General features: G+C 38.1%; 2 protein-coding genes and 2 pseudogenes across 5 annotated transcripts in view; all 4 read left to right on the top strand.

Annotated features, from left to right (window-relative positions):
- The window catches only part of LOC101296475, a 46,472-nt pseudogene extending 44,481 nt beyond the window's left edge, over nt 1-1,991 (top strand). Inside the window, exons 9-10 of the transcript XR_184381.1 lie at nt 491-1,685; nt 1,885-1,991. The product of XR_184381.1 is annotated as a G-type lectin S-receptor-like serine/threonine-protein kinase At4g27290-like (transcript). The remainder of the gene's footprint in view (nt 1-490; nt 1,686-1,884) is intronic.
- On the top strand, nt 1,535-5,883 carry LOC101312999 (annotated as a pseudogene). The gene is made up of 8 exons (XR_184250.1): nt 1,535-1,685; nt 1,885-1,994; nt 2,186-2,334; nt 2,435-2,655; nt 2,788-3,024; nt 3,129-3,279; nt 3,366-3,617; nt 5,433-5,883. The product of XR_184250.1 is annotated as a G-type lectin S-receptor-like serine/threonine-protein kinase B120-like (transcript).
- A 908-nt stretch (nt 5,884-6,791) lies between these two features.
- LOC101296193 lies at nt 6,792-7,412 on the top strand. Its single transcript, XM_004295824.1, has one exon. It carries the CDS (start codon nt 6,792-6,794, stop codon nt 7,410-7,412), a length of 621 nt encoding a protein of 206 aa, XP_004295872.1.
- Nucleotides 7,413-8,859: 1,447 nt separating this feature from the next.
- On the top strand, nt 8,860-11,062 carry LOC101311361. 2 transcript variants are annotated; one of them, XM_004294425.1, is made up of 2 exons: nt 8,860-9,330; nt 10,568-11,062. In XM_004294425.1, the coding sequence occupies exons 1-2, from the start codon at nt 8,971-8,973 to the stop codon at nt 10,631-10,633; spliced, it is 426 nt and encodes a 141-aa protein (XP_004294473.1). In that variant the 5' UTR covers nt 8,860-8,970; the 3' UTR covers nt 10,634-11,062. The 2 variants fall into 2 exon arrangements, with proteins under 2 accessions (XP_004294473.1, XP_004294472.1); XM_004294424.1 differs by having other exon boundaries at nt 10,540-11,062.
- The last annotated feature ends 1,374 nt before the right edge of the window (nt 11,063-12,436 follow it).

The following is a 12,436-nucleotide window of genomic DNA, read 5'->3' as shown; positions in this document are numbered from 1 at the left end:
GAGACACCAAATGTGAGCTTAAGAATGAAAAGAATCATTCTATTACAAATGACATACTTCTATATATAACATATATATACACTCAAGTTAGTAATAACAAGGTAAGAAATTAAAGAATGTAATTGATTATGATAAAGTTAAATCCAACTAAATTTTAGCTCAATATTTGAGTTTCAAATTCATGCTAAAATTGAGAAAGATACCAAATTTAGCTTTATATCGTCTGAAGGGCAAATCAGAGAAACTAAAAAAATGAAGAAAATTATTAATTATAGACATATGCTCTATATAGTAAGTCTGCTTATGTGGAATGGGTGTAAAATAAAAGAAAAATATGTATGGGTTTATCTTTAAAAATGTCTAGTATTTTGGGTTTTTATCTAATTTTCTCCAATTTTTAATCAAATGGGTGATCTTCGTTCTTCGGTGTTTAGTACTAGTTTGCTCTTTTTGTTGTTCACATGTTCATTGCAGTTGACAGCATCTGCAGTCCCTCGCAGTCTATCCGTGATGATGGCAGCACCTTGGTTTCAAGTGATGGAAGCTTTGAGCTGGGGTTCTTCAGTCCAGGTAACTCGAAAAGTCGTTACTTGGGAATTTGATACAAAAACATTCCAGTCAAAACTGTTGTTTGGGTTTCGAATCGATGCAACCCGGTTATTGACTCGTTCGGTGTGTTGATGATAAACAGCACCGGATATCTTGTGCTGTTGGGTCAGAATAAGAGTGTTTGGTGGACAATTTTAGCTAAGTATGCAGAAAGTGTAATGGTACAGCTATTATATTCTGGAAATTAAGTAGTAAGAGATGTGACAGGTGGAAAGTCATTGTGGCAAAGTTTCGATTATCCTTCTGATACATTGTTACCGGAAATGAAGTTGGGATGGGACTTCAGGACATATCTTAAAAGGGAAATATCAGCATGGAAGAATTCAGAAGATCCATGTCCAGGAGAATTCACTTATGGGATTGAAATGGAACCTCATGCATACCCTGAAGCATATTTTCGGAAAGATGGTGTGAAATATTATCGTTCTGGCCCATGGAATGGCTTAAGATTCAGTGGTGCTCCAGCACTAAGACCTAATCCGATTTATAGTTTCAACTTTGTGTATAATGATGATGAAGTGTACTACATGTACAAACTTCAGAACAAGTCTGTAATTTCGATAATGGTATTAAATGGAACCACGAGTACACGCGATCGTGTTACATGGATTGAAGCAGAGAAAACTTGGAAGGCCTATGCATCAGTACCTAGAGATTTCTGTGATCGATATGGCCTTTGTGGACCAAATGTGAATTGTATCATCAGTAACAATCCAGTATGTCAATGTCTACAAGGATTTGAGCCGAAGTCACCAGAGAAATGGAATTTGACAGACTGGTCACTTGGATGTGTGCGTAACAAACCCTGAGCTGCCAGGAAAGTGATAAAGATGAGTTTGTCAAGTTCACTAACTTGAAATTGCCAGATACTACATACTCTTGGGTGAACAGAAGTATGAACATCAGGGAATGCAGAGCCAAATGCTTGAACAACTGTACCTGCATGACTTATACAAGCTCGGATATCAGCCAAGGAGGTTCTGGCTGAGCGATCTGGTTTGGTGATCTACTAGACATCAGAAAGTTTCCGGATGCTGGCCAAGATCTATATATTCGAATGTCAGCTTCAGAGATAGGTACATGTGGAACTTTGTTACATAAACTGCTCTTAAATACTTGCATGTGAATTCAGTTTTTCTTGCTACTTGGCTGGTGTGTTTCAAGATTCTTATTTTGGTCTCTATATTTAAGTAACTGAATTTGGTTTTTCAATTTCGTTTGGGCCTGCAATCTAATATTTATCTACTTTACTGCATCATCAACGATGAATTGAAGATGATGGTAAAGTGAAGACAGGAATTATAGTTGCTGCTGTGATAGCTGCAGTGTTTTCAGGAATGCTCTTCGTTGGCCACTACTTCCACCGAAGCAGGACCAATTAAAAGGTAGATTAACTTTGTAAACACTCTGTCAAATTCTGTTTCATTGGATTTGTATGTCATTAAATGGCTAAAAGAGATTGAAAAATTTTGAAGTACTATCTGCTTTGAATAAGTTTTAGTCCGTTTACTTTTCTCTTGTACACTTCTTTTCTAGACTATATATAGCTTACATCTAGTTAACATATCGGAAACAGAAAAACAAGAAGAAAATCAAAGTAGGGAGGGGGCACAAAAGGAGGACATGGAGCTCCCGCTCTTCAACATAACCATAATAGCTAGTGCAACAGATAACTTTTCAGATGATATGAAGCTTGGAGAAGGTGGCTTTGGACCTGTTTACAGGGTAAGTCTTTCAACTTGATTCAGTGTAATGGCCAGAACTGACGAGTGATGACTTCATGTTGAATTTCACAATGTTTGAAATATATATCTATGAACTTCAGGGGACACTAACAGATGGAAAAGAATTTGCTGTGAAGAGGCTTCCAAGCAGTTCTGGTCAAGGATTTAACGAGTTTATGAATGAAATAGTAATGATTGCCAAACTTCAGCACCGAAATCTTGTAAAGATTCTTGGTTGTTGCGTGCAAGAAGAAGAGACAAGAAGAGAAAATGCTGTTGTACGAATACATGCCCAACAGAAGCCTAGACAACTTCATTTTTGGTATGGACTTTTGAGATATTATGAGGTTCAGTAGAATTAGTTTTGTTCATAGTAGATAAACAGTTTCATATACCGAACAGTTAGACTTTGGATAATAATCATAATATACTATTTGAATGATGACCTTGCTAGATCAAACAAGGGAAGAACTGTTAGACCGACCTAAACGTTTCCGCATCATTTGTGGAATTGCTCGGGGTCTCCTCTATCTCCACCAAGATTCCAGGCTCAGGATTATACATAGAGATCTAAAAGCAATGTTCTCCTTGATGATGAAATGAATCCTAAAATTTCATACTTTGGCTTGGCTAGAATATTAACCGGAGGAAATCAAACTGAAGGAAATTCTAAAAGGGTGGTCGGGACATAGCAAGTCTTCCTTTGACCATGTTTTAACTTTGAATAGTTGTCATCAATGGTTTGGTTTTTCATACTAATTTGTGATGTTTCAACTATCTACTTAATTATTGCAGTGGCTACATGGTACCTGAATATGCTGCTGATGGGATATTTTCTGTTAAATCCGATGTCTTTAGCTTCGGTATATTGGTGCCGGAGATTATAAGTGGAAGGAGAAACAAGGGATTTTATCATCCAGACCACAACAATAATCTTATCGGAAATGCAAGTATCAAGTAAAATCGTAAAAAGTTCTTCCTCTTACTTGTTAAACCTTTATACATAGATTGATGGGGTTTGATGTGTCATAGGGTTGGAGATTGTGGAACGTAGGAAGGCCTTTAGAATTGACTGATTCATGGTTAGAGAGCTCATGTAATCTATCTGAAGTGTTACGTTGCGTCCAAGTTAGTCTTTTGTGCGTGCAACATCATCCTGAGGATCGGCCAAGCATGGCGTCTGTGGTTATAATGTTGGGAAGTGATATTGCATTATCTCAACCTAAACAACCTGGCATGGCTTCTTTCTGGAAAAGGAACATGAAGCAGTCCATTTCACTATAGGTAATGAATCATCAACCAATAAGATATCTACTAGAGTTGATACCCGCCCCTTAGCGCGGTGTAATATCCACATTATGCATATTCTACATATGTATAAGAGCTATCACAAAAACAATTTTTATACAACAAAATATCTAGCTAGTCTTGTGTTCTATCCAAAATATAAATGCTCCAATTATTTTGATTTGTAAGTGTACAAAACAGAAGAGAAAATGACATAAATAATTCTGTGAAACAACGGGGTATTAAATTATCACGGTAATATATTAATATCTCTAAACTCTTCTGTTTTGTGAGAAATGTTGAAGTTATTTCGAGAAGAGTATAAAGTGTGAGAAAGATCACTACTAAAAAAAGGTTCTAAGGTGACGAAATATTTATAATTCGTCACCTAAGAGAACACTTTAGTGATGAATCCAGTTTCGTCACCTCAGTACAAGTTTTCGTCATCTAAGTCAGGTAAGGTTATGAAATCATCACTCATTTTGTCACCTTAGATCTCACTTAGGTGACGAAAATAACTTTCGTCATGTAAGTTATAGGGGAGGTGACAAAAAACATTTTCGTCACAAAAGGGTTCTCTCTTAGGTGACGAAAATATTTTTCGTTATGTAAGTAATAGGATAGGTGACGAAATATATTTTTGTCATCAAAGCTTTTAGCACTTAGGTGACGAAAATTTAATTCATCATTTAAGTGATAGGGTAGGTGACGAAACATTTTTTCGTCACTACAGTGTTCTCTCTTAGGTGACGAAAATATTTTTCGTCATGTAACAGGTTACTCTGGTGACGAAAGTATTTATTTCATCACCTTACTGAACTTGCTTTTATAACACCCTGCTGCGTTTCTAGATCTGCATCTCTCATTTCAAAACACTCCATTCTCTCTCTCAAAATTTGCTTCGATTTTCAATACCCGGTGTGAAGCCCTTCAAATCCAGTCTCTGAAACCTCTTTGTCTACCTATGCATTGATTTATAGTTTGGTATAATCTCTTTCTCTCTCTTTCTCCACCATATTTTTTCATGTTTTCCGATGAGTTTTCCGACGAAGATTCCGGTCACAAGCATGTTGTTAATATTGTTGGGTGATGAATATTAATGTTGATTGATATATGTTGATTCTTAATTGTTGATTCTTAAAGTTAGTTATTTTAATTTGTGTATTGATTAGAGTTAATTAGTTTAATTTGTTGATTATATTTATGCTTTACTATTATTAGGTTTTGAGAAAATTATTTAATTATGTTAGGGATATTTGTAAATATACTTAATTGTTTGGTTTTGTGAAAATTATTTGTGCATTCAAATGATTATATATGTTGTGTTTATTTTGTGATAATCAAATGTAAGAATATAAGATTATATTCTTTCATTCACTTAAATTTGAACCTTAGAAATACCGTTTGAGAATCATCTTGTCACAAGTGTGTTTGACAAAATGATTCTTGAATTGTCCCATTTTTGGACAGTTTAAGAGAACATGATTTTGTTATGTAGTTTGTTGTTCTTGTCTTTTCGTTTTCGGTTATGGGTATATGTTTTGACACTGTCTCTTGTTACCGTTCCTCGAGTGCATACTAGGTATAGTTATTTATGCACTAGAGGGACTGCAGGGAGATGCTGCCGAAATTTTCCCACATCGAAATTGAAAAGACAAGAATTACAAACTTAGAAACAAAATCATGTTCTCCTAAATGAGATTAGGACCCTAACCAGAGGCATAAGGTGAAGATCAAGCGATCGAATACATGTTTTTGTTGTTGTGTTTTTTGAACTACTATTGCTTATTTTTTTGTTTATATATATGACAGGACATGGACAAGAGATGGATGCAGTATGACCGGGGGAACCCTGAATACCAACAAGGAATTCTAGATTTTTTGTTATTTGTACTTGAACATGCTGATGGCAGAACTATACACAGGTGTCCGTGTGTTGAATGTCATAATACTAAGTGGAAGACGATTTATGAAATCCACGAACACTTGAATACAAGATGTATTATGCGTAGCTATACTACATGGAGTCTACATGGAGTCTACATGGTGAAACATTAGATAATGAACCTACCTTGGAAGAAATCCGAGCGGGACACTTTCAGCATGCTGGCTCATCCAACAGTAGTTTCGACCCTTATGTGGATCCTTCTATGAACATTATACATGATGTTTTTCCTTCATTTGCTACAAGACATGAGGAAGAGGTTGTTTACGATACCACTGATGCAGACCATGCTTTTTCAAATGTTGACAATGATGATTACGATAAGTATAACAGGCTGCTTGTTAAAGCACAGACTCCATTGTACCCTAGGTGTAATGTAACTGTCTTGGGTGCCATCATTGAACAGATTAAAACCAAAGTTGACAGCAATTGGTCGAATGTGTCGTTTAACCGTAACTTGGTGAACATCAAGAAATTGATTCCTCTAGGAAACAACTTTCCCCACAACTTTGATAAGGTACAGAGTATGTTGAAAGATCTTGGCCTCGGTTATGAGAATATCGACGCATGCAAGAATAACTGCGTTTTGTTTTATGGAGTCATCAACAAAAACCTGGATTACTGTCCAGTGTGCAAAGCGTCGAGATGGAAGTCATCATCTTCTTCATCTAAGAAGAAAAGGATTCCAAAGAAGGTGCTTTGTTATTTCCCATTGATTCGTAGGTTGAAGCGTATGTACATGTCTTCACACACTTCAGAAAAGATGAGATGACACGGGGTAACGAGGAAAATGATGACACTCTCAAACACCCCGCAGATGGGGAGGCTTGGAAATCATTTGACAGATCATTTCTTGATTTTGCAGCAGACATTCAAAATGTAAGACTTGGACTTGCAACAGGCGGGTTTAATCCTACCGAAAACATGAATTTGTCTTATAGTATTTGACCTGTTATTGTTGTGGTGTACAACCTACCTCCATGGATGTGTATGAAAAAGGAATTTAGTATGCTGACTTTGTTAATTCCAGGTCGTTATTCTTCAGGAAAATGTCTTGATGTGTACATGAGACCATTGATTGACGAGTTAAAAGAATTATGGGAAAATGACGTCCCTACTTTTGACTGGTATAGTCAAACTTCATTCAGGATGACTGGTATAGTCAAACTTCATTCAAGATGAAAGCAGTAGTGGTTTAGACCATTGGTGATTTTCCTGGATACGGGATGTTGTCGTCTCAAACCACTAAAGGTTACAAGGCTTGCCCAATCTGCTTAGGAGACCTAAATGCTAGTTGGCACGCTGGAAAGGTGTGTTACTTGGGGAGTCGTACAGGGCTTCTGGAAGATCATCCATGGAAATTTAATGCGGCTTCATTCGATGGGAAGCAAGAGTTTGGTTTAAAACCCCAAGAGCGGTCTGGTGAGTGGATTTTGGACATGTTGAACTCTTTTGATTTCGGACGTCTTAGCAGTGATCCTGATGTGTTAGCTCGGAATCCAAAACGTCTTTCTAGATTGGAGAACTGGACGCATAACAGTATATTTTTTGAATTGCCTTACTGGAAGAAATTGAGAATAAGGCACTACTTTGATGTCATGCATATAGAGAAGAATGTTTGTGACAGCATTGTGGGAACAGTTTTCGGGTTTAAAGACAAGACTAAGGACACTGTGAAGGCGCGCAAAGATCTTCAACTCATGAACAAACGCCCTCACTTGTGGCTAACAACGTCGGGGTCAGTGCCTCTTGCACATTACAGGATTAATCCGGCTAATGAGAAGAAAATTTTCAAATGGTTTGAAGCTATTAAGTATCCTCATGGTTATGCAGGAAATATATCTTAATGTGTAAAAGTGGGAGAGAATAAGTTATTTGGATTAAAGACTCATGATTGTCATATTATGCTACAACGTTTTTTTCCAGTGGTAATTCGACCATATTTGCGTCTTGATGTGGTAGAGCCATTAGTTGCGGTGTCTAGTCTCTTTCAGAAGTTATGTGCTAGAGAGCTAAAGAAGTCAGATGTCCTTGGATTAAAAGAGGACATTGTCTACATCATGTGCAAGTTGGAGCGGATTTTCCCGCCTGCTTTTTTTGACATCATGATTCACCTCATGATCCACCTATCAGACAAGCATTGCTTACTGGTCCAGTACACTATACCTAGATGTTCCCACAAGAAAGGGACCTTGCACACATTTATCGCCAGTTTACATTTACATTTTATTGTTTGCACAATAATAACACAGTAAATTTTAGACAACTTGGGGAGTACAAAAAATATGTTGGCAACAAAGAAAAACCAGAAGGGTCAATAGCGAATGCATACCTCTTAAATGAGTGTGTAACTTACTGTGACTTATATCATAGTAACACAACTTAGGCGGAGTCATCCACAAACGTCTTCAATCTTTTAGTTGTTTAAGAAGTTGTACGTTCATTTGGTAACTTACCAAATTTGTACAAGTTAACAAAAGCTTAGCTCCATGAAGCTCATTGGTGCGTGCTAGACATTAATCATAGCAAGATGCACAAGAGAACTTTTCCTGATTATTTTCTTAATTGGGTAAGTTCAATCTCCATTTTATTATTTATTGGTGATATTGTTTACATAGTCCCATCACTTATGAGTTATTCATTATTTCTTTTTCAGATGGAAGAACTCCTACGAGAGAACAACACTGATTACTCACAGGAGTTGCACAATTTGGCATATAAGCCGCAACATCACAGTGTACATGGGGGGTGTTTTGTTAATGGTGTTAAGTTTGTGACGTTCTACCGGGATGAAGAGCGGGTCACTCAAAACTATGGGGTCATGGTAGAGGGGGATGAATGTAATACCCCGTACCTAAAAGGTTACTGTTCGGGGTTATGGGTTACCACGGATTTTCTTTATTCGCGCTCGGAGATTTAAATAGTGATTGCTTGAGTTTGTTTTCGAGTTTTTCTGAAAACGGTAAATAGTGGATTTAAAACCCTGAAGTCGTGGTACACGTTTATACGAGCTCATCGGTATACCCGGATTATCTTCCGGAGCGACGAGCTATGTTCTTTGAATTTATGAAGTTTACAGTAAATTTTCAATTATTGTTTCTTGTAACCATTTTACCGTAAAGGATCCAAAGGTTGACTTTTTGTTAAGTCGATGATTTGGGAAAACTTCCTTCATGGAAGTCGTAGAGGACATTAATACGAGTTCGTGGACACATGACACATTCAAATCGGAGTTCGTATGAGAAAATTATGGTCTAAAAAAAAAAAGGAGAGAAGAAGAGAGAGGAAGGTTCTAGAGGAATCGGTTAAACCGACCTAAGCAAAAAAATTAAAAGAGGAAAGGAAGGTTCGGGAGAAGGGGGAAGAAGAAAGAATTCAGACCCAGACGGGTCATTCTCGACCCGAATGGAGTGGACGGGTCAACCCAACTTTTTCTTCGTCCTCCGACGGTGGCATGGCGAAAGATTCTTGGCGGTGGCTTCCTCTCGTCCTTCCCGACCTCCCTGTGACTCCAGTTTGAAGAGTGGAGCTCTGGAGAAGAAGAATGGAAGAAGAAGAAGAGAGACTGGGTTGGCTGGCGAGTCTCCGATTCCAGCAGCAGCGACGCCTCTCACTGGTATGGATAGCTTCATCTCGATCTCAGGAACCTTTCCCTGTTCCTGGTTTTCGAAGAGAAGCTCGGAGGAGGGAGAATCGAAGAGAAGAAGTTTTGGGATTTTCTTGCGAGGGTTTGATGCTTTCCGGCCACCGGCGAAGATAAGTGAGGTATGAAACTTGATCATCTCGTCGAGCTCTACCTTTTTTATATAATTGGAATTGAGATTGGTTGAAGTTTGGAGGAAGTTGGGTTTTTGGCAGAGGAGGACCGCCGTGAGTGCCGCTGTGCACGGCGGCGGTGGTGGTGATTTTGGGCTGCCTTAGTTCATTGGTTTTATGGAACTTCTTTTTGAAATTAAATTGATGATTATGATGTTTTTGGAATTGGTCAATTTGTGGAGATGGCAGACATCGTTTACTGCAGTATTCTTGGTTCTTCTGTGTGTGATTATTTTCAGTAGTTATGAATCTGTGTGTATGATTATGACTGCTATATATGTTGGAGTTCCATGAATTTGAGAATTTGGAAATAGTGGGATTCCAGCAATGAAGTAACTATTCACGGTGGTGACTATGGTGTTGTTGTGTTTAACTTCAGCTGCTGTGAATTGAAGAATTAGGATCATTTGCAGGGTGTGCTGATCATAATAGACATGTTTTTGGAATTAGAATAGTTGGGTTGTGGAGGAAGTTTGAAGTTGCTGTACTGGATTCATTTATTTTATTCCTTGTTAATTTGGTTAAGTTGTTGGTCAACAAGAAGAAGATGGGGTTGTGATGGTGAGTTCATTATCTTGATGAAAGCATGGAGTTAAGGACTGTGTGAAATTAGGAAAGGAGTATTCGGTGTTCACAATGGTGGTGGTAGTGATTATACTTAAATTTGGATTTAGTATAATGTTAGGAAAGTTGATGAGTGGTGGTTATGGGTGTCTATAGTAAAATCAGAGATAGGTTAATAATTGAAGTGTTGATATGAGCAAGTCTAAAGGTGAATTGGAATGTGACAATGAAGTTAATATGAGCGAGCATGGTATGTAATTAGGAAACTATCGGAGGAAGTGAGAGGAAGTGTGGGATTGAGAACTTGGGTGTCCTTATCAATTTGAGGACTTACATCCACACAAATTTCAGATTCGATAAAGTTGTTATTGAAGGTGGAGAATTAGTATAAAATGATGAACTACGAGTGGTTTGATCCCTTTAAAAAGGGAAGTAGGCAGCTCAATCAAGTTTTGGGTGCAGCCGCAAATTAACAAAATAAATTTAGGTTCCAAACACAACAAACATTTTTTTTGTTTTGAGGTCCTACCACCGTTTTGATTTAGGATTTTCTTAGTTATTTTATTCGTTTATTTTTCCTAACACCTGGGTCAGGGTGTTACAATGAAATTTGCTACTACAGGATCATACTCTCTGTTGTCGAATTATTATATGGAGCTGGTATGCCAGTCGTGTTGTTCAAGTGTAAATGGTTCAACACTGACCCAAGTTTACCGAGGAGTACAAAGATGGATCATGGATTTTTATCAGTGAATACATCCACAAGCTGGTATGTGAGTGAGCCGTTTATTCTTACCACCATGGCAAAACAAGTATTTTATCTTGATGATCCGAAAGAGGGTGGGGATTGGAAAGTGGTAAATGTGATGTCTCATGCACCGAAACATATGGAGTGCATCTACGCTTGAAGGGGATGCAGAAGGAGCATGTGATGAAGAAGAGGTGCCAGAACCATATCAAGAAGAGTTAAGCAGTTATATTCCAGATACACAGACTATTCGCATCAACAATGACCCCCACTATGTACACGGGAATGCGTTCATTACAATTCCTGGATCTCAAGTTCCACATGTTGACAATGAGGAGGATGAAGATGAGAGCGAAGATGAAGAGCCGCATTATGAGGAGGATGAAGAGGAAGACAAAGACGAATACGAAGAGGACGATGATACAGAGGATGAGGATTATGATGTCAATGATGTCTGGCTTATGTTAATTTCTTTTAATGAATGATATTTTTTAATATGACATAAATTGAGTGTGTAATACTTTAAACTCAAGGTTTTTTATTAATATGAAAGTTGACGATTACAACTTTTGATAAAGGCTCCTTATATAGGAGTAAATAAACCCTAAGGGCAACTAACATCAAAGCCTAAAAGCCCATGGATTAAAAGAAAACCAAATCCAAAACAAACTATTAAAAATAATGCCTGAAAATAAGTAAATCTGCATTTTGAAAGCCTAAACGGACTCGGATGGCCTAAAAAGCCCATACATCGTGGCAAAGTGACGAGTTTGATTCGTTGGGCCGTTCCGCTTCCAGAAAGGCATCATAATAGTCAATCGGACACCGAATGCCAAATCTAGAGCAAACCGGGTTTGGACTTATTTCGATCGATCTGTTCTTCAATCTCTATCGCCATATGTTCTATATATATCACTCTTTAATTTATAATTTCTTTAATGACATTTGTATTGTATTGTCAAATGTATTTTTTAGGAAAAAAAGAAAAATCCTTGTATCAAAACTATTTCTTTTTAGGAGATACCTCATTATTTCCAAAACTTCTATGAAAACCTTAATTTTTAGGTTTTCGTCAACTAAGTCCCAAAATTTGAAGATGGTAGAAATATTTTTGGTTCACTGAGATGACAAAAGTTCATGTATTCGTCACCTAACTACTTAATATTTGGCGGGTCGTAAATTCCGCCAATTTTTTGGGCCAAATTTTTGATTTCACTTAAATGACGAAAAGGCTTCATTCGTGGGCTGAGTTTGGTTTGTAAACCCAGATAGAGGCCGGGTAACGAGTCTTAACTCTGAAATCCCTAAATCGATCGTATCCTCCTCCTCCACATCGCCGTCTCCTCCTTCGATTCCAAGCCGTCTCCTCCCTTGCGCCACATCCATCCACTATGCTGCCGACTAGTGGGAAGAGGAAGAGACAGGCGGAACAGTCTCAGCGACTGATGCAGGAGGTAGCCCAGCAATATCGACGCCCCACAGAGGTCCCCTCGCGGCCTATGGCGCCTCCGTCAAGTTCGGCTCCTCCTCTCCCTCCACCACTGCCCGATGTTGACGAACCTTCCCCAGATGATCATTGGACTGGCCAGTCATCTGCCAAGATCAGTGTTCGGCGCAAACCGCATCCTGAAGGAGGTAATTTTCCTCACCTATACTCATCTCTGCCTCTTAACCTTTTGATTTTCTAGTTGGGTGTAGTAAATTTTGGATATTGGTTTCTAGGTTTTGTGTAGTGAATGAGTC

This window comes from Fragaria vesca, linkage group LG3 (assembly GCF_000184155.1).
Source record: "Fragaria vesca subsp. vesca linkage group LG3, FraVesHawaii_1.0, whole genome shotgun sequence".
NCBI classification, from domain to species: domain Eukaryota; kingdom Viridiplantae; phylum Streptophyta; class Magnoliopsida; order Rosales; family Rosaceae; genus Fragaria; species Fragaria vesca.
Note: the sequence above shows the minus strand (reverse complement) of the source record. Positions and strands in the feature narration are given on the sequence as shown.